The sequence below is a fragment of the Electrophorus electricus genome, chromosome 19 (genome assembly GCF_013358815.1).
Source record: "Electrophorus electricus isolate fEleEle1 chromosome 19, fEleEle1.pri, whole genome shotgun sequence".
Classification (NCBI taxonomy): Eukaryota; Metazoa; Chordata; class Actinopteri; order Gymnotiformes; family Gymnotidae; genus Electrophorus; species Electrophorus electricus.
In genome coordinates this window covers 1,351,861-1,372,014 of record NC_049553.1, presented here as the reverse complement: position 1 = coordinate 1,372,014, position 20,154 = coordinate 1,351,861, and the positions used below count along the sequence as shown (strand labels likewise).

Genomic DNA, 20,154 nt, shown 5'->3' with positions numbered 1-20,154 from the left:
GCATGTCGCATCACTTAACCGCTTGAGTTAAGTGCCAAGTTTCAGAGGCCAAGACTAGTGTGCAGGCCAGACCTGATCTGAACTTTCCTCAGCTACTGAGCAAATTGTAGAATCTTATGGGGAAAAAAGTCAAAATTTGCAAATGTGATCATATTCCCAGCATTCAGGAACATCTTATCATCTGTATTCATGAGAGCAGAAACCAGGGTTATTGTTGTTGTTTTTTCACTAAGTGAGGTTTGAAGTGATGTACTTGCAAAGAAATGGTTTGTTTGTTTGTTTTGTTTGGCCAAACACAGACTTCCCTATCATCCCCTCTTTATGGTCTTTTGGCTAATGCTGGATGGCTAGCAATCATGACTAAGTAGGCTAACCTCCAGCATCCACAATGTCCTGTCTTCTGCTTATATGTCTTATATGACAAAGTTACGGTGTGAGTCTACTTGCAAGACTTCTTTCATCTGGATTGTCAGTTAATAAAACTCGGGGCAGCGAAGGGGTTTAAGCGTCCAAGGGAGGAGTCATGTGGAGCCGATGCTGATGCAGTCAGGCTTCAGTAAATAAATAGCCAAATGTCCAACCACAGGCTCACCTACTACACATTTAGACATTCCACAGCTGGCCGGAGGTCTACTACCACCCCAGTTCAATAGTAATGTGAGCTTTTGTAGGCAGATGGTCACAGTGGCAGCCCTGGCATGCAGATTGTGCTCTAATGAAAGCCCCAGGAGGGAGAGGAAGGGGATGAAGGCGGCAGGTTGTTGTGGGGGGTTGGACCATGTTCTTGGACCCACACATCTGTGTAAACATTGCGGGCGAGCTCTAACCATGGCCCCGGATGTGGGGACTGCAGCCTCCAGGGGATCCCATTTACGTTGAGGGTGATAGGGGGTGGGGGTGGGAACAACCACCCCTCCCCCAGGGCTTATCATCTAAGAGCAGTTTAAAATCACTGTGTAAACAAGCAGTTGTTACCAAACAAAGGGAGAGAGATTTAAGGAAATGTGTTTACTTCCATGTTTGGTCCACTGGAAGAAAACTATTTTCCCAGCCTTCCATTCTCCCAGCATTCATTGATTAATATGTAAATTAGCATGATAATTTGTGTAACCCTGGTTGTCAGTATATTAAGAGAATATTAAACAGACTTTCACAATTCTGATATGAGCTACTTTCATATATTGACAGAGCCATGTTAACAAAATACAGAAACCTGATCAATTCAGGAGTCAGAAGCTAATCTTCCTGTCCAACTGTAACATTTATACACAATGCACAGACACACACACATATTTGCACACGTGACACTGCTATGCACATCTACACACTTTGGTTTAACTATTAATCCTGGAGAGGAAAGCTACACTTAAACGTAAACTTCTACATAAAGTCTTTGCACCCTATTTGCAAAGGCTACTAACTGACCATGCTGGGGCAACAGGGTTTGGGCTAGGAAATTTCCCAAGAGAACATAAATACTAGAGGTGCTTGCACAGGGATATAGAAAGCCTTACACTCTGAGCAGCAAAATCGAAGTTGGAAGAGTAACATCTGTCATCTTAATCACAAATAAGAATCGGATCTGTGATTTAAACAATAAATGTGGCAGAGCATAGAGTCAAACATTCTGAACTTATGAACAGAAGAAAAAGTTTAAAATATGAAATAAAATGTTTTGAACTTGGTGGAGTCGGCCAAGAGTCGTGTGGTGGCTGTGGTGCTAGCTGAGACGGAACAAATAATAAACACAGTAGTGAGAGGTGCAGAAAAAGAGAGAGAGCAAAGAGAGGAGCAAGAAAGAGAAAGAAGGCTGAGGTTCACATTAATGCGTGTAAAACAGCTGTGGTGCATTTGGACTCAGGAAGTCGGTCAGGGTGAATTCCTGTACTGTGCTTGTTTTTTGTTTTTTTTTCCCTGTACCTGAAGTAAGAGCCTAGTCATACAAAACACTGCTGGTGGAAATTTCCATGGCAACAAAAAAAAAAAAAAGAAGCTCTACCACACTAAAGATCCTGGGTAAAGATGCTGAGCAAACATGCTTTTAGGGCCAAATGTATAACTGACAGATCTCCCAAGTCAATACAGAGAAGAAAAAAATGTCAGCACATAACGCATACAAACCACTAAAGAGAAATAAAGGGTTATATTTTACCTTTGTTATTTTAATGACAGTCTATTTCTCTATTAAAGCATATAGTTTATTTGTCATGGAAATATGGACTTGCATTGCTACTAAAATGATGTGTGTCTAGATTAATTGATATTATGTGACTGATTCATAACAAGAAAAAAAAGTGGTATTTCCCCTGCTGTATATGTATTTTCAGGATTGAATTAGTTTGCATAATGAGCATACCAAAAGCATATAGATAGGAAATTTCCTTTAAAGAACATTTATTTTGAAAACCTTCTGGAAGTGTTGGCAATTTTCATTAAATAGCATTGTTCACATGTTACTAATACAGCAATTTAAGCACTTCTTGAGGGCTTTCTTTAAAAAACTGGACCTTTCAAATCACAGACACCAAACAAAAAGGTGCTATCTTAACCCAATTTCTAGCTGCATGGCTTGTTGTGTTTCTCTGATGACTGACTGATTGAAACCCTGGACAGTGTCCAGCAGCTTCTAGTGGGCAAGCACAAGTGCTTGTTTTTCAACCTGGTTTGTAAATGAAGGCAACCCAATATGAAGCCCTAGATATTTGATTCTAGATCAAAATATTTTGGTACACCCTGGTTGTGGCTGTATGGAGCTCTCTGAGGCAGTTCTGCAGCCAGGCTCTCTCTGGCCTGAGTGGAGCAGGCTCCAGGGAGACATGGAGCTGGAAGAGAACCAGGAGCATCATGTTAGGCACCAGAAGTGTTACAATGCTATAGAGGGTGATCTGGCACCCCTGCAGCACCCCATTATAGAACTAACGAAGGCTGGAAAGTTTACACACATGGTCTCTTAGTAACGTCAGACACCGCTGTCAAAACGTTCACCCTTCCAGTTAATCTCCTTAAAATCTGATTAAATTCAACACAGCAGTGCCTGACAGTGCCAACAGTGCTGCTTTCAAGAGCTTTTGCTGGGCACACAAGAAACATACCTTGGAACAATATATACAGTTATTACATACAATTATTAGTCTGGTTGACTGAGAACTATTCATGGCCTACAATATTATTTGCGGAATCTGTATTTTGGTTGTATTTTTTAGTCTTTCAAATTTGTGACATTAGATCAAGCAAGTGTGGCTTCAGCACAAGCATAAAAAGCTTTACAAAAATACATTTTTTAAAATTCTGATCATTACACATCTCCCAAATTGACAGCAGATCATTGCAAAACCACATGCCCTCAACTCATCTCAGTGGAGTACATTTACTCTATCTCTCTCCCACATGCATCCACCAATCGCTTGGTGGAATGTTAACAGGCAGGCACTTACAAAAATGGGAAATAACCACAAAGACAAATTACCACACCATTATGTCAGTAAACCCCTCTACTGCACTGCACGGCACTGCTAGCTTGTAGCACAAACTCTGTTTCTAACATCCTGCTTTTTTTTCTCCACTTTTCTTGACTCCAAGCAGGTTTATGACTCTTTAAACAGGACGGGCCTCATAAGCCATCTGGAGCTCATTAAGCCAAGCGCAAATCAAAGGATACTTAAGAACATTTGATACATTGCCCCACTATGCCAAGGACTAGGGAATAAACATCTAAAATGACAATTCAAATTCTGACAAGGATGCCATAAGGGTTTCAGTAAATGACACCTTTTTGGGTGCTGGCATCACCTATGGTTGAAATGATAGACTTAGCCTCAGTGGTGGAAGGATGCGTCATTGCATGTAACCTGCAATGGAAGAACTGATTGCATAGGTAACCCAAGCAAACCTGCCATGTAAGTGTCTAAGATGCAAGCTCCTATAACGACAGGAATGGCTCAGGTTCACACAGGATGCAGGGGAAAAGCATTTAATTATTTGGCCTATTTTGAGTAATATGATTGGTTTTATTAAAATATGCTGTGTGATTTTGTCAACAGTACATATTACACTAAGAAAGATGATCCTTCTAGCAGATAGGATAGGAGCTACACTGATGGATTTTTGAATTGGTGTATAAGTACTTGTTTACTGACATTCATTGAGTTACAACTCCATGCTAAATTAACTACTTGTTTTATTAGTCTTCAAGTTTCTAATCACAAAACAGATAAATCAATACAGAGTATACTAGGGGGGAAAGCGTCCTCATGGTCCCGTCCTCGTGGTCCCTTATGACATCAGCAAACAAAAGAAATAAAGAAGGAGGGATAGAAGAGGAGGAGGAGGAGGAAGAAGAAGGAGTCTTTGCACGAGTTCAGGCAAATAGGCTCTTGCCTAACATACTGGCACAGTTACTTGTCCATGTGCAGATTGTTTTTCAGCTAAGATAGCTTCCATATGCAATCAAGACCATGTGAGAAAAAAAGATCTGGCTAAATACCATGAGGATTTCTGTGAGTTTTAGTGGCAGAATGGTCTGAGGGAAGGACACCACCATTTTGACATCTTTCAGTGATGCAACTATTGAGCAATCGAGAGGACAGACAGCAGAGCAGCAAACAGCAGAGTCCACTGTGATAGGCTTCAGTCTGGATCAGCATCAGGTTATGAGGTGTGGAGGTGATGATATCTGGCCCCCGCAAGAGAAACTGTCCCGCATTTTCCTAAGATATAAACCTTCAAAAGACTCATTTAAACTAGCCCATAATTGCTGTGATTCAGTTTTGTGTTTGTTTTTATATATATTTTGTATGTGGAGTTGTTTTCTTATGCATGCATGTATGGAATCCCAAGCCAAGTGTCCTACAAAATGGGACAATAAAGTAAACCCTAATTTAAAACTAGTCCAAAGAGAAGGCAGAAAAGGGGAGGTGCAGAAAATCTTACACTAAAACAAAACTGATTCAAGATGAGCCAGACACACATATTCTAATGAAAATCAGGAAGTCAAAACTCCAAAGTGAAATGCCTTAGGTCTAACAGCTAAAAACCAGACGCTACTCTTGTAAATTGGCCTAAAAGACCACTAAAAGAAATATAATTCTCAAAACGTAAACATTTACTGCATAGTACCTCAGTTATTTGAACCATGTTTTTTCCAAGATCACAATTGCAAGAGCTTGGAACCTGAGGGGCATTTTGAGTTTTATGTATATATATCCAATTAAAGCTCTTGACATCAATCTAATGGCAAAAAGATCAGATACACACGATAAACCAATTTATAATAAATTATGATAACGTGTTAATAAACACAGACGGTACAATGTATAGCTGAAATGTACTCTCCTGTAAAAGTGATCAAATGACCCATATTTCCCTCTGGTTCCAAGCCCTCGAGATATATATATATATATATATATATATATATATATATATATATATATTTATTTTTATTTTTTTGTTTGTTTTGTTTTTTTTGGTTTTTTTTTGGGACTGCTTTAGAAAACTACATTTTTCCTTATACATTAAAGTCTTTAAAACTATATCCTATGTCCTGCATTCATCCAGTAATGTGTTATTATGCAGGTGGGGAGTGTTTTCAGTGGACTAGAGTCCTGATGAGAGATCTTATCTATGCACTGCCTTTGCCTTCCTCTACATATGCGCACTCAACATCATGGAGGCCAAAAATGTTTTTAATGGAGCTGCACAGTATGCTGCATCCCCCCCTCACAAACTCCAACCATGCCTCCCCCTTGCTTCTGAGATAGCACATTAGCATGAGATCATTTCCAGTAAAGTGGGACCACATGCCTTGCTACGAGGGGCCTTGTTACAATATAGGCCTGAGGGGCACATGCCATCATGATCACCCAGAGCCCTACGGGACAGCTAACCACCCATTCCAGCAGTGCTCTCATTAGTCTCAAAGTCCAAGAGATCCATCAGGCTCACCATGGTCCACTAACAGCTCAATCAACTGCTTAATGGCCTAGGTAATATGCCTGTACCTATAGTTAAACAAGGAATAACTGATATAACATATCATGCTCATGGGAGCAAAGTTTACATTAAAGTGAGTCCAATGGGACTAATATTAATGACCTCAGTGATAGAGAGCATATTAGGAAATAAAAAAGTTCCCTTTTTCAATCATTCATGGTTATGGTTTTTGAAGTGCCTGAGGGGAATGTGTACGTCAGGGGCTAGTGAAAAGAACACTCGGCACAAATGCCTAGATGGATTTCTACTCCAGCACATCACCATGCTCTTGACAGCCATGTGATATCATTCCTCAGCTTTATGTCATTTTGGCAGATCTAAACAGCTTACTCATTCACCCATTAGCAAAGCTTGGGCTCATAGCCTAGAACATTGATAGCAGGTTAAGGACGAAATGGTCACTGTAAGTGAGAAATGAGAATTATTTTAAATGGCCAACATTAAAATCATGCAAAACTGCAAGCATTTCTCTCTGAAGACATAAGAGGGAGGGACTGTTCATACACCCAGAGAATTTGTTAAGGTCAGGTTACGATTGGGGTAGTTACAGGGACATCCATAAAACTCACATTAATTTATTCGGACATTCAACTGCACCGAGATAACTCTTGTTGTATGAAAAAGTGATTGATAGGACATTTTGGCATTTTCTACATGTATTGTGACACCATTCGTGAGATTCCTGTAAACTGCTGCCTTATTCTCTGGAGAGTATGATCTCAGTGAATCAGATGGTTTGAGAATAAGCCTGGTAAAAATTAGCATGAAATGATTAAGAACACAAAATGACATTGGACAAAATACCACAAATCAGGGAAATAAACTGTCCTCTTAGGAAATCATATGTAGAGTGATTCAAAACAATTCAACACTTGTTGCAATGAAATCCAAGACACACCAAGGACTATTATTAAAGCCATTTAGGAATTTGCCACATACTTTCTTATTCAGCAAAGACAAATGGAGCAAAACCCTTGGGTGTTGTTCAGAAACTTTCAGCTGTGCAGAACCTTACAGAAGCAGCTGGGGTTTATGCACAAGGCCTGGGATGCAGCATGGAGGTTTGGAGGTTTGGAGCAGGAGATGTTCATGCCAGTGGGTGGCCCAGAGAATGGGCCTCACGCCCTGACTCAGCGCATGGCCCCTGGAGCACTTTAAGGCTGAGAGTTACTGTGGCAACTGTCCCCCATCTTACGCAAAGCAAAGACCCTGAAGAGCAGAGTGTCATAAACTGATCAGTACTGCAAAGCCCTCAAACAAATGCAGACCTCAAGCATGTGTGCTGCCTCACACTAATGCACAGTGCCACGAACCCTAAAGAAGAGTGGAACCACATTACCTATTACCTGAGCTGACCAGATCAGTGATCTGGAAAAAAACTGTAAAAAAAAAAAAAACAAGCTTCATTGTAGTATTCAGATGGTCCCAATGTACAGGACTTGAGAGACATGACCATGCATATAACGAGAGAAAAACACTGATTTGAGATTTGCTTGCATAAATACAGTCTTACTGTATTTACAGTCTTACTGTATTTACTGATTCAGAGCTTCTTCAAGAAGCTTATGTAAATATATTAACTTGCAAACAGCTCAACAGAACAACTAATGCAATGCTTGACTATTGATTACTGTTTCAAGCAGTACAATTTAATTTTTTCCCCTCACATCTTCAAAAAACATTGAAGAGAAAAATCTGAATGAATAAAGCATGAGGCAAAGTAATGCTGTGACTCTAGTCCTTTGGACACTAAAAGTCAGGAAAGTTTAAGCAACAAAGGTCCAGTGACACCAGGTCTGAAAATGGGATCTCCAGTAAGCAGTGCCTTTGACTCTGAACAGAGCAAAAGGAAAAATACACATCTATCTTTCACTCACACTCTTTTTTCCCCATTCTTTTTTTCAGGCCAGGAAGCATGGAGTTGATTTTGGCCAGTGTAAGAGCCAAAAGACTTTCATTAATATATCAGACACAGAGCAGCACTTTGGCCCTGCAAAAGAAAGGAAAGCGGCGAGCTCCATCACTAACATATGTGTTGTTTTTGACTTGGTGCCAGACCCTGCTGAGGAGGAGAAGCACTGGATCCATCCATCACAGGAGTGCGACACCCTATCATATGACAGCTTGTTATAGAGGTGCCCGCGTCCCTGGCAGAGGGCACCCCTGGAGGCCCACTGCTGTGATGGTCTGGCATAGGGAAGAGCCAGCCGAACCTAGTCTTCTCCGAGTCAGAGAGTGTACCTTTACCCAAGAGAGACATGTGGGAGTTTGCACCAGATGGGCTTTTTCATACCTTGGATTTATATTCATTTGTTCAGTGCAAAGTGTAAGAGATTCCTGGGTGACCCTGATTCATTTGAGGAGACCACCACTCTAGTGACCACTCCACTTCCTGACCTCTGCACCCTCCTTTGGGCATGTGTCCAGATGTTCTGAGAACAAGCTGGTTTTAAAAGATAGGGAGTATTTATCCCTCCATCGTTGTGGCCCTTGTTTTGTTATTCCTTAAACGGCGATTGCACAACTTACACTACTGCTCTGCAGGATAACAAACACATACTTTTGTGGCCGCGTATTTGTCCTTTCTCAAGAGCCTGCACTGAGAGCTTCAGCAAGAGAGCCTCTGAGGACTAAAACTGGCCTGACCCAGCAATGACCCTAGCCATTTTAAACTGTTGCCCTCTCCAGAACCCTTATGGCCCAAGTCATGTATTTCCTGCTGTGCATGTGTCTTTTGCTCATGGGCTTGACTCAAACCACAGGCATTACTAATGCTCTGTCTTCCACTGAGAGTTGCATGTTCCATTCTCCTGATTCTGATCTGTGCACTCATTTGTATGACACAGTCCATTTACAAATTGGTTTTAGGCTCTTTGCTCATTCATTTCAAAATGGCTCTTGGTACAATCTGGAGAGCTTCCTCCTGAATGATTATCAAAAAGCCATGTAAGAGAAGGCTAAAATCTTGGAGAGCCCCTGGAAGTTAACCTGAAATACTCTGTGACTTGAAAGATAAAATAATGTTCTCACTGCTTGTTTGCCCCCATCTGCATTTTTCTGAACTTATACTGAGAGCATGTATATAGCATATTTCATCTTAACATTATCACTCAAGATTACACAAAGACCCTAAGAAAGGTGTTATAAATCAGTGCACTGCAAACATTCACGCCCATCACTAAGGTTGGGGTAAAGCTGATTGCTATGAGTTTAACACACACCTTTGCACATTAATCTCCATTGTAAAAACCTTCTTCAACCAGCCAAAGGAAATTACATAGTCGATGAGTTATAAACGCAGATATCAATTTTCGGTGTCAGACCCAATAAAAAAATCTTATTTACCCTCAGTGAGGCCACTGGGATGGATTTCTGAATTTCTGAATTCTGAAACTAAATCTGTTCATCTTAGTAGTTCCTCCCCAAATGAACATTATTATAAAAATCTGACTGTATTATGCAAAAAGCACTCAGGTTTTACACAATTTTTTATTGTTTTTAGTTACCCTAATTGTTTCAGTTAAAACTACCCCAGAAAGCATATTTGCATAAGATATTCAGATGAAACAATGAACAAGAGGTTTTGACTAGATGTGGGTGCTTTGACCCTTAAACTGAAGTATGAAGATGGAAAACTGCAATGCCAACAGGTATGTCAGATCCAAAAAGCCATCTTTGAGTATTTATCTTTGGTGCAGTGAGAGGGACTGAATATTTTCCATGCTTCCTTACCCATATCTCAACTGTCTCCTGGAGAAGGCCTGCACCACTATGCTGAGTATTGGCCGGTGGGTCAGGGGCCCTTACAGGGCCCGCACCCCCACAGCTTTTCACTCCAAAGTTGGAGCCCCACCGCCAGACTCCCACAACCAGCAGTCCCAGTCACCCACCTACCTCGACTTCACAGCCACCCAGCCAGATGTGTGAGCTGCTGCTAAACAAATGTCTGCAATGGGTGCAGGAAACAGATCAGCAGCTCTTCAAATTGGGAGATAATCTGTCTCAGGGAAACCACCTTTTCAAAGTGCATGTAAGGGGCCAAGTAGTGGATCAGATTACTCCTGCCAGTGTGATCGTGCTATGTACACGCAGTGCTAATACCTATGGGTGAAAGGCTGGTTAATGAAGTGTTGATGGAAATCCATCACATGGCACAGACCATGAATTAACACCCAGTGACATACGACTTAAGTGTGGAAATGGCTGACATTTGCTTTCTGTACCAGTCACCCAGAGAGATGGACTGCAGTTACAAACAGTTTGAGTTTGAGGTCTGTATAGGACAGGGCATTTAGGAATTAGTAGGCTGCTCTTTCTGTGGCCTAAAAGGATATGGTGTCATGGGGAACTGCATTCTAAAACAGTATCAATATCGGAACAAATCCTGAGCTATATTTTTCCAAAATATGTTTCAAAAGAGCAAAATCAAGCATTAAAAACACGTCTCATATTTAAAACAAAAGATAAATGGAGTGACAAAACACAAATTACATTTAGAACTTTCCATAAGCACCTATTGTAGTGTACTCACCTTGCTACGTAGCATTGGCATTTGGTAAATGTGTATGCTATGATTTTATAGGCACTCTTGCTGGGACTACGTACTAAACAAAAAATCCCACACTATTTAACACCTACATCATCACTGCAAAGCATCGTGCCTTTACATGCAAAACACACTAGAACACAGACCCACACACCATGGCTGTCAGTGCCTGATTCTGAAAATCTGATGCACGTGTGTAAATCATGCCTGTAACAGAGTTCACCTGGGCTCTCAATCAAAACCACTTGCAGGCTACAATTAGACAGACCACAGTGCATGTTCTGCCAAAACATGCAACTTGGTGATCTCCTGCCAATTTAGAAAAGCATAATGAGATTATTTTCAGTCATTATTATGACATTCGTACAAACAGCTACACAGTTCCCCAGGTGTTTATCTTTCAAACTCTGTCAGGCTCATGGACAAAACTACAGGGCACTGCATATGTCAGCTGGACTCTGCCTGTGAACAGAAATCCCAAACCTGTTAGAGATCTAGCAACACTGCATCTTTTCATTACGGGATAGAATAATATAGATATAGATATATAATAATATAGACCATACATTTGCTTTAACACATGACTAAAACAAGTTCTGTAGGTGATCCCAGTGCTTTGTGTTGTTTCAATGCACAGACAAAAACCCAATGCTACTCAGACCACCTACATTCATCCAACTATTAAATTACATACTTAACATGATTTGGTGCCGTAGTGGTTATGTCAAGCTTAGTTATGACCAGGGAAGTTTGCACTTTACACCTTTTGGTAAACTGACACACAATAAAATGTCTCACAAGATTTTTAAGCAATAAAGTTTCTTGTAGTTTATTATAAGGGTCACTGAAACTTGTAGATGGCCTGAGCTCTTGTCTGAAAGTCAGAAGATGGTTAAAAGATTAATGAACAGATATTAACTAAAAAGCCAGATTGCAGTCTGGCTATAATAACCCCGTGTTTATTATAATTATCTGCTTTACCTGTAAAACATAAACCACTTCTCAAACACTTCAATGACACCAAAGAGAAAAGAAACTAGAAGCCAGGCCTATATACATCCGATATATTTGCTCTCTGAAAGAATCCAAAAGAAAAATGTTTCTCAAGCCAAACACACAAAGTCAAACACTTCTGGGTGGTCAGGAACTGCTACTCACCAAACCTTTTGTAGCCAAAGGACTGAACTTCCTCCTCATCATTGAAGTCGTCTACAGAAAGACAAGATGACAGTGTTAGGATATGGAAATCAGAGGCGGTTCAAGTTCATTATTAAGTTAATTTATTACTTGCACAAAAATCTCATTACCAGTAAAGACACCTGGGGAAAAAAGAGAAAGAGAATACATTTCATTTGCATACCAAATGGATTGGAAATGTCAAAAGCCCAAATTGTCAAAAAGAAGTTTCATTTTGGCAAAATAGTTATAAAATAAACTGGACAATTCTGGACCATACTCAATAAAAACTAGCATTGTTGGCTGTATTATAATAATATTATTATTATTATTCCAAGGTCACAAATACTTTGCTTAAGCCTGTGGTCTCCAGAATCAGACTATTTAAATAACACTGGCTAGAAAGTCAGTTCTAAGATTAACAAAATGACACCATACTCATTTCCTCTTCTGATTTTAAAGTTGAGTCTAGTGACCCTGAATGCAGCCAATCCAATGGTCTTTTATGTGAATGTTACACCCACAGGAAATCACATGGGTGACTCTAAGCACATTTACATGCCATCATTGGAGGGCAAAGAAAATAAAGAAAGCACTCACTTTTCTGAGTTCTAAAACTTAAAAAACATTTTTAGATCCTAAATCCACTGACACGCCCCCAAACACACACACACACACACACACACACACACACACACACACAACCACATAAGCCCATTATCACCAGAATAGACATGTAGGCATTATCACTAGAACTGTAGTATAGTGTAATTCTCAAGAATTTAATGGTTGCATAACAGGTTTTAAGATGTTCTGAGAGTGACCATCCACTGCCCAGTGATATGGATACACAGTCATTTACCAGATAAACACATAAAAAGTGCACATCTCTGTTTCTTACATACATTTTGAGTGGAAAACAAACTTTGTAAGTTAGATTTAGTTTTTGCCTTAAAAGGAAGACTGCTTAAAAATGTGTAGTAATGCTAAGCCTGTGCTGAAAAATCACATCCTCAAAAAATATTTCTTGTTTGTTTGTTTGTAGTATTTCTGATACTCTTTGTTAAATTGTTTAGTTATTGAAAATTTGTTTTTAGACACAGTTTACACTGGAGATCAAGGAGTTTGATCTTGTTAAAACAGCATTCCATATGCATCTTATTTAAAATATCTGCTGAATGAGGGGTCACAATGAAGAAATTTAATCAAAATGGCCCAAATACTGTAGTTTGACAAAACAAGGCAACTGTTAATGAAATGAACTGTGAAAAAAAAAAGTGATTAACAATTCAAAAGATATGTTTTCTCTAAACTCATATCAAAACAAGGCAGCTGTGAATTAAATGAACTGTGAAAAAGTGGATTACAATTCAAAAGACATGTTTACTCAAAACTCCAAAACCATAACTTAAACTCAAAACAGATCTGAATTTCATGAATATATAACTCATTTGTCAATTTCCTGGGTTTTAATGCCAAAATTATGTGAGTCTGGCATTTCCGTCATTATCCCAACATGGTGTCACGTGACCACCAATTCAGCCACAATTTACCTGAGGGACTTCTGCTGACTTCTTAAAAACTCTCTTTACAGAAAGAAATCACATAGCAAACTGAAGGATGTGGCAGGCAGAATCACTTTAGCTTACTTTTGTTGTGTATGAATGGTTGACTTCTTTTCTCATTTGCATTTTGGGTTAGTCCATATAAAACTAGTTCACACAGGAACAGGCCAAATGTTTACACACCAGAAACATTTACACAACATCCACGACTTGTATGATCTAGCTACGTGATTCTGTTAGTAAGAAATTCTCTTGATGAACTAAAATCTATTTTCCTCATTCAATATATAGCTTGCTTTGCTCCATTTCAGACCAGGATTTTACACCAGTAAATGTCTTAGGCACTCCAAATAGACAGTTAAACTGAAAGATCAAACATGTAAATGGAAATTGAAACATCAAAAAATGTTTCAATTCCCATTAACTAGGATTACAGAACACTGGGACGACAAGGCCGTGGACTGTGATGAGTTGAACACACACCGCTTAAGTACAGTAAAGGTTCAGCGGAAGTGAAGCTTCATCAGTGTTTTCCAGAAGATGGCAGTAGGATGCTCAGATATCTGATAAAGAGGTTTTCCGCAGATGCTTAGTCTAGTCGTAACAGAACGTAAAAGGTGTTGTTAATGAACGCAAATAGGCTTGCAGCATAGAATATAAATCAGGCATATGTCGTCAAGTGTTTTGACGTATGAGAATTTGTACATTAACTATAATGTGTTATCTATAACTATAATGTTGTCTAACATACAGTCTAAATTTTATCCATTTGCAATGACATGTAAGAAAACTCGGTGAGTTGTGTAACTCTGCCGCTCCAGGTGGTCGCATCAAGATTCATAAAAAGGCTAACAATCGCAGATTAACATCAGGTTCTTGAAACACACTGGGTCTTTTCATTTAATTACATAACCCCGAGTCCTTTTCCCTCCACTGTTCACACACTCGCCTTTACTTATCCTTATATTTAACACCCCACCGTGTCTCTACAAGGGAATGAAGCTTAAATACTAATATTGATATATCTATTGAGTTTTAAACAGTACAAACTTTGTACTTTGTACTATGTACTGTTTAAAACTTAATTTAGACAAATACACGTGAAGAATAACTGTAAAACAATAGATTAAAATATGCGTTTCATATGTAGGCCTATTTATAAAAGTCTTATACAAGCGACCAGATGTTTTCTGTCTGGGTAATAAAAAATAGTCATAGTATGTGTAAACAGATTACACAATGGTCGCGTCAGTAAAACATTGTTGTATTTGCAGATTCTTATTTTAAATCTTAAATCTTATTTTAAGTCTTAAATCTGGACATGCGTCCAAACACACAGCCAACCAACCTTGACACCACGAGCAGTTAATCGCAACCAGATGTTACACACACAGGAGTAAAAGGCATTCTTCTCATAACGGAAAAAAAAAAAAAAAAAACACAATGGAGAAAAATACAAAGAAAAGCGTGGATTCGGTGCTTCGCTGCTCTTAGATTTAACTAAAACACAACATAGCACATCTGAAACACGTACTGCAAACCTTACCCTTCATCGTGGTAAATGGTGAGGCAACCTTGCTTAACGAGTTTGGCGTCAGTGATCACATCAATTGCATGACAAAACTATATTTCAAGAATTATTCCTAAATGCAAAATAAAAGATCTTGTCACCCCGTCCGATTCTTCTAGTTGCGACACGGTTCTAAGCGTCTTGACTCTGGAAAGTTTTCAGATGTCAGCAGTACACCTGAGACCTACGTTCACTTTATTGGTCTCCGTGACGCAGTTGTTGTGACAATTTGCACAAAACATAGACATCAGCGTATTAAAAAAGACGTTTCAAATGTAAAAGCTATCTTCTTCTCCATAAGAATGTATCCACGGTGAATAAGAATGGATGTATGTTAAGTAAGGATGCCTTCGTTACTGCGAGTTGGCTTCTGCCCTAGAGCCACAGAAAATCCGTAGGAAGGTCTGAGTCCGTAGGGTGTCTGCTGGACCACTTGTTTTTTACATCTGAGTGAAATTTTCTGCGCGTTGATTTTTAAAGGAAAACCAGGTGAAAACAACGCGGCACTACTCACTATGCCTCAGACGCGGCTGCGCATCTGGAGTTAACTTAAACCTCACAACCCATGGGAGGGTCCAAACACGTCGCAATACCCCATTTACTTTAAACGGGACTTATCACTCAAAAATATCATATATATTTATATCGCACGGGTATTGCTACAGTGCAGTACTAATATAACTTTCTCTGTTAATTCTAGGATCACCATTGCCAAATCCTACATATTCATTTTTTTTCTTTTACTGAAAATTAGGGAGTGTCCTGCTTTTTTTTTTCCTCCCCTAGTTGGGCTGTTATGCACTTTCACTAAAACTTCTTATTTATGGCAACGTTTTGGAGCGCTCTCAACATCTGTGCTTAACTATGAAACCGTATTGCCTGCCAAGCGAAAAGTCTTCATCCTTCGCATGTGTTGATTGGGGCCTGGAATAGTTTTCACAATTGTTCCCTTCCCATTCCTTTTAATACCAACATTGTTCATTTTGTTCTCTTCGTGCATCAAACTATAATCCCTTTGCCTCTGGGGTCCATAATTAACTTCTCATTCTTCTGGGTGTTTCAGGAGCTCGTGATCCATTGCACCGCCTACTCGCGCCGCAGGAACTAGAGCTCCCGCTTGCCAATTAACTTCATGAGCGTACACGCACACACATCACCAAAACACAGGCATATGAGCTCTGCTGTTGGGGATTTAACTTTTCAACTTTTATATGTCAGTTCCAGTTTTTAGTAACTGACACCAGGAAATAAAATTAAACGGTTATTTTTTCAAATTTATTCTAGTCTATCTGATGATCTAAATATGACATGCCAAGAATATGCAGAGCAAAATAACCATCAGAACAACACAATAATGGCTCATTACCTACTTCTCATTCTTATCGATACCATTCTTTGTAACAAACATCTTCAATCCTTCACTCGCTAGGTGCTGATCAGGCTATGGGATGGAGAGGAGCTGGCTACTTCCAGTGGCCTTTGCTGTTTCTGATTATGAGTGAGAAAATGACTATTTTCAGGGTCACAGCCATGGAAAGAAGGCACTTTTGAAAGGACATGCTTCACTAATGAGAACCACAAGAGGAATGCTGCCCGATGCATCCTTCTGCTACTGACTATACATCAGTGCATATGTAAGAATCCATAAGACTTTTATAACGTGCCATTTTTAATGGTTTTATTATAAATATTATGTAATTTGCACATGTGTATGTATTTTTTATTCAGCTGCCTTGTAATTTGAAATTACTAAGAGAAGCTCACCAATACTTTATCACACATGATATCTGTCTAGGCTACAGGATCAGTCTACCCTAAAAATGCTGTGAGTCCCTCAGGTGCCACTGTCTAAACTCCATGAGGTGGCCGGCATGGTCTTATCCAGCACCATACACAGTCTTTCCATTACAGTGCCATATTCTTAATGAAGGCCCCCTTACAGGGGTTAGCACAATGGTTAGGCTATGACTAACTGACTTGTTTACAGGCTGGCTCTAAATACTTTAATCAGATCACCTCTGATATAAATAGAAGAGTGCAAGGAATGCAAGCATCTGTGGGATCTTGAAAATAACTAAATAATTTAATGTATAATAATAATAATATTATTATTATGGAAAGATAAATTGCAGGAACTCTCTGCTGGGAGTTCAGCTGACAGTTCCTGCAAGCCTTTAGTTGAGGGTTAACAGTGGTAAACTGGCAATTGTGGGGCTTGAATTGGTCTTCTAGTAACCTTCTAGTAACCTTCTGATTACTAGTCCAGTACCTTAATTGCTGAGCTATCCCATTACTGTGAATAATATTTGTATTGGGAACAGTGGCTATTTAGGGAATGCCTGTGACACCACTAAACTGCCACATTGCCTTTCTGGCCCTTCTATTTGAGCTTCAGTGCCCCTTAGTGGTCTATGTTTTGTGTGCTTTACTAGCTCTAACTGAGAGGATGAAATGCCTAACAAGGAATAGCAGGCATACTGTGCACTAAACACAGAGCCCACATTCTGTTTATGGTATCTGTGGAATTACTATGGATCATATCCTCCCATGTAAGAATACAATAACCCAATTCCACCTTATTGAACACTACTGGGGCTTTCTGCTCTTTAGAAAACAACTGAAGGTATATGTCCAGGAAGGTTGCTCTCTCATATAGACTTTGCCGGTCTCGATTCTGTGGAGGAGGAGAATAGGAGAGCGCTGATGCCCTATCTAGCTTTGCTGGCCTCCCTAAAGGCCTTCCACTCTGCCCCTGGTGCTACTCCACTAACCATATCTGCAGATGCACTCAAACATGGGTCTTGTCTAACTATGAGCATTATGCTATTGCAGTAATTCAGAAACTGTGTAGAGTTTGTGCAATTGATTTAGCAGGGGCTGCCTTGCTGTTGATGGAAGTGCATATGTTGTGGTCACCTCAGGAATGGCCTTGAAGAACCCTGTATGGTGTTAAACAGATGAACATGTTGACATGTAGTCATGGGCAGGTCTGAGGTAAAGCAAAAGCACCTGAGGAATTCCCTCCAAAACAATGGAATGAAGGTCAGTGATGTCACTCTGGAAGCTCAATGATGAGTGAATAAAAGATTGAGAAAGAAAGTAATCTATATCTGTTGATGTCAGATAATAAATCTGTTCAGTCTAAAAATCTTGTGAACTCGAAAGAAGTCTGTTAGACTGAACATACAAATATTTGGCACAGTGTTCTGTCCCTCTATTTGCCACCAGGTGGCAGCAGGGATAGCGCAAGGTGTGATGAAGCTGGACAAGACGGTGCAGCAGTGAAAGGAGACACTGAAGTTCTAGTGGAAAGAGTGCTGGCACTGCCTGGAAGTCACCTGCAAGATGACCAAGGCCTACCCCCATGGCTTTTGCCACCTTCTCTAGGAAAGTACATTTACACTGAGCCCTCAATCCAACGACATCACAGCTGACAATATGTCAGTTGCCTCCTATAGCAGAATGAATATAGCAGTGCAGTGGTAGCTCAGTGGATAACGTACTTGATGTAATTGGAAGGTTGCTGTTTCAAGCCGCACCACTGTTAAGTTGCCACTGTTGGGCCCCTAAGCAAGACCCTTAACCCTCAATGGCTCAAGTTGTACTTAATCATAAGTTGCTTTGGATAAAAGTTTCAGGTAAATGTAAAAAGATGTATCTAAAATGGATGCATTTCACTTGGTTTTTCTTCACTTTCAGCTGGAGGGCATCTTTTGGAGGGTGAGCACCTCCTCCTTAGGCCTGCAAGGTACTCTGTTGGAGCCTGCCCCAAACCAGAACACCAAGTTCTCACCCAGAGGTAGTGAGGATTAAGACCTCCTTCAGTAAACTACTCCTCAAGGCAGGTGACTCGATCAACTGCAATGTGTTGCTGGTGTCCTGCTTCCCAGCCAGCTGGACTAGGCTCTCCATGAGGCCTTAGCACCAGAGCTCCAGGAGGAAGAGGAAGGCAAGGTGGCAATCTACCCCACAGGCAAGGCCCTAGATTGGAGGCCTCAGGCACAGGGCTACAGGATGTGCTGGAATTGTTTTTTGCCTTTAGCAGGAATGCGGCAGAGGCGTTGAATGCTGTGATGACCCAGGCTTTCAACAACCTGCATGTCTCCATGCAGGAGGCAGAGACAGAAAAAGATAAAGAAGCGCACACAAATCTGTTTAAATATCTTTCCATGCCCAAAAGGTGGGGTGCAACATTGTGGACATGCTGAAGTGCCTTGTTTCAGAGAAAGGACTGTGCTGCAAATTCCTTCAGGCCAGGAAGCTGGGCAGAGATCTCTGCAGACAGTCAGCAGCATGCAGACAGCTGCAGAGCAAGTGAAACAAAGTATTCAACGTAAGGCCGCATTTCAGATAAGAAAGCATTACACTTGCTGAGTATCGCAAAAAATGATCCTGGTAGTTAGTTTGATATCTTGTGGTCAACTCTGTGGTTACGTGTTACACTTCGATCTTAACCGATCAATCTGTGTGCGTCATGTGTGTCTGACTGTAAGGGAGATGTAAGTCGAACTGGATAAGGCATCTGAGCTGCTGCAGTTCTCCAAGCAGCAGTGTGAGGAGGTGATGGCTATTGGTGATGGCACTAGCTGGCTCAACACCATGGTCTCCGAGTTTGGCAGGGTTGCAGGGCTTGCCAAAGGCAACACCACAGCCAAGAGTGTCTTAGTGTTGGCACAGTGGGCGGATGAGGTGGAGGACAGAAGCAATGAAATTACATAGTGGAAGTGACAGAAATCATCAATTAAACATTTAAGGCTCTTAAGTGTGTCACGTTCTCAGATGGCAACAAAGGAAGGAGCTGATAGCCCAGCAATTAACCATAAATTGAAGGTTCTCATGCTCACTGTGCCAAGCAGCCTGGAACCAAAATTCCTGCTTTTATCCACTATGTAGCCCATGAGGCACTGGGCCTATATAAGCGCAGGTCAAGGTAAGGCAGAGACCAGTATGTGTCACATATCTGCACAGCAACTGAAAAATATGCATAACTCCTTGAGAGAAGCACTGAGGCCCGTACTGTAGCCACAAGGTCTCATCCCCTCCCCCCACTCATCCTAAGTGTTATTTGAGAACAAAGCAAGTGCTCTACAGTTTCCTCTGAATCTGCAACCCTGCCATTTAACCCATCTTTTGGTATGCTTGATAAACTATGAGAGCCCCCAAACTGCAAAACACCATCCTTTATAGTAAATGGTTCAATTCAGCAAAGCAATGCTGAGCTAGACCTCCTTCAATATCAGAAGGCAAGTACACTTTCTCCAAGTTCAGTCTTTCTGCCTTCAGAACTGAGTTGCACTGCAAATACATAA

General features: G+C 40.4%; 2 protein-coding genes across 2 annotated transcripts in view; one reads left to right on the top strand and one right to left on the bottom strand.

Annotated features, from left to right (window-relative positions):
* colec12 (collectin sub-family member 12) overlaps positions 1-15,483 on the bottom strand; it is a 31,388-nt gene extending 15,905 nt beyond the window's left edge. Inside the window, exons 1-2 of the mRNA XM_035519734.1 lie at positions 14,822-15,483; positions 11,693-11,743 (exon numbers count right to left, since the gene is read on the bottom strand). Coding sequence (XP_035375627.1) covers positions 11,693-11,743; positions 14,822-14,828 — 58 coding nt within the window. The 5' untranslated portion in view covers positions 14,829-15,483. The remainder of the gene's footprint in view (positions 1-11,692; positions 11,744-14,821) is intronic.
* A 1,892-nt stretch (positions 15,484-17,375) lies between these two features.
* On the top strand, positions 17,376-19,779 carry clul1 (clusterin-like 1 (retinal)). The gene is given in 11 exon segments (XM_035519954.1): positions 17,376-17,394; positions 17,502-17,600; positions 17,823-17,887; positions 18,074-18,199; positions 18,585-18,729; positions 18,732-18,830; positions 18,833-19,025; positions 19,103-19,161; positions 19,263-19,534; positions 19,625-19,706; positions 19,709-19,779. Coding segments are annotated over 11 exon segments (1,230 nt in total).
* The last annotated feature ends 375 nt before the right edge of the window (positions 19,780-20,154 follow it).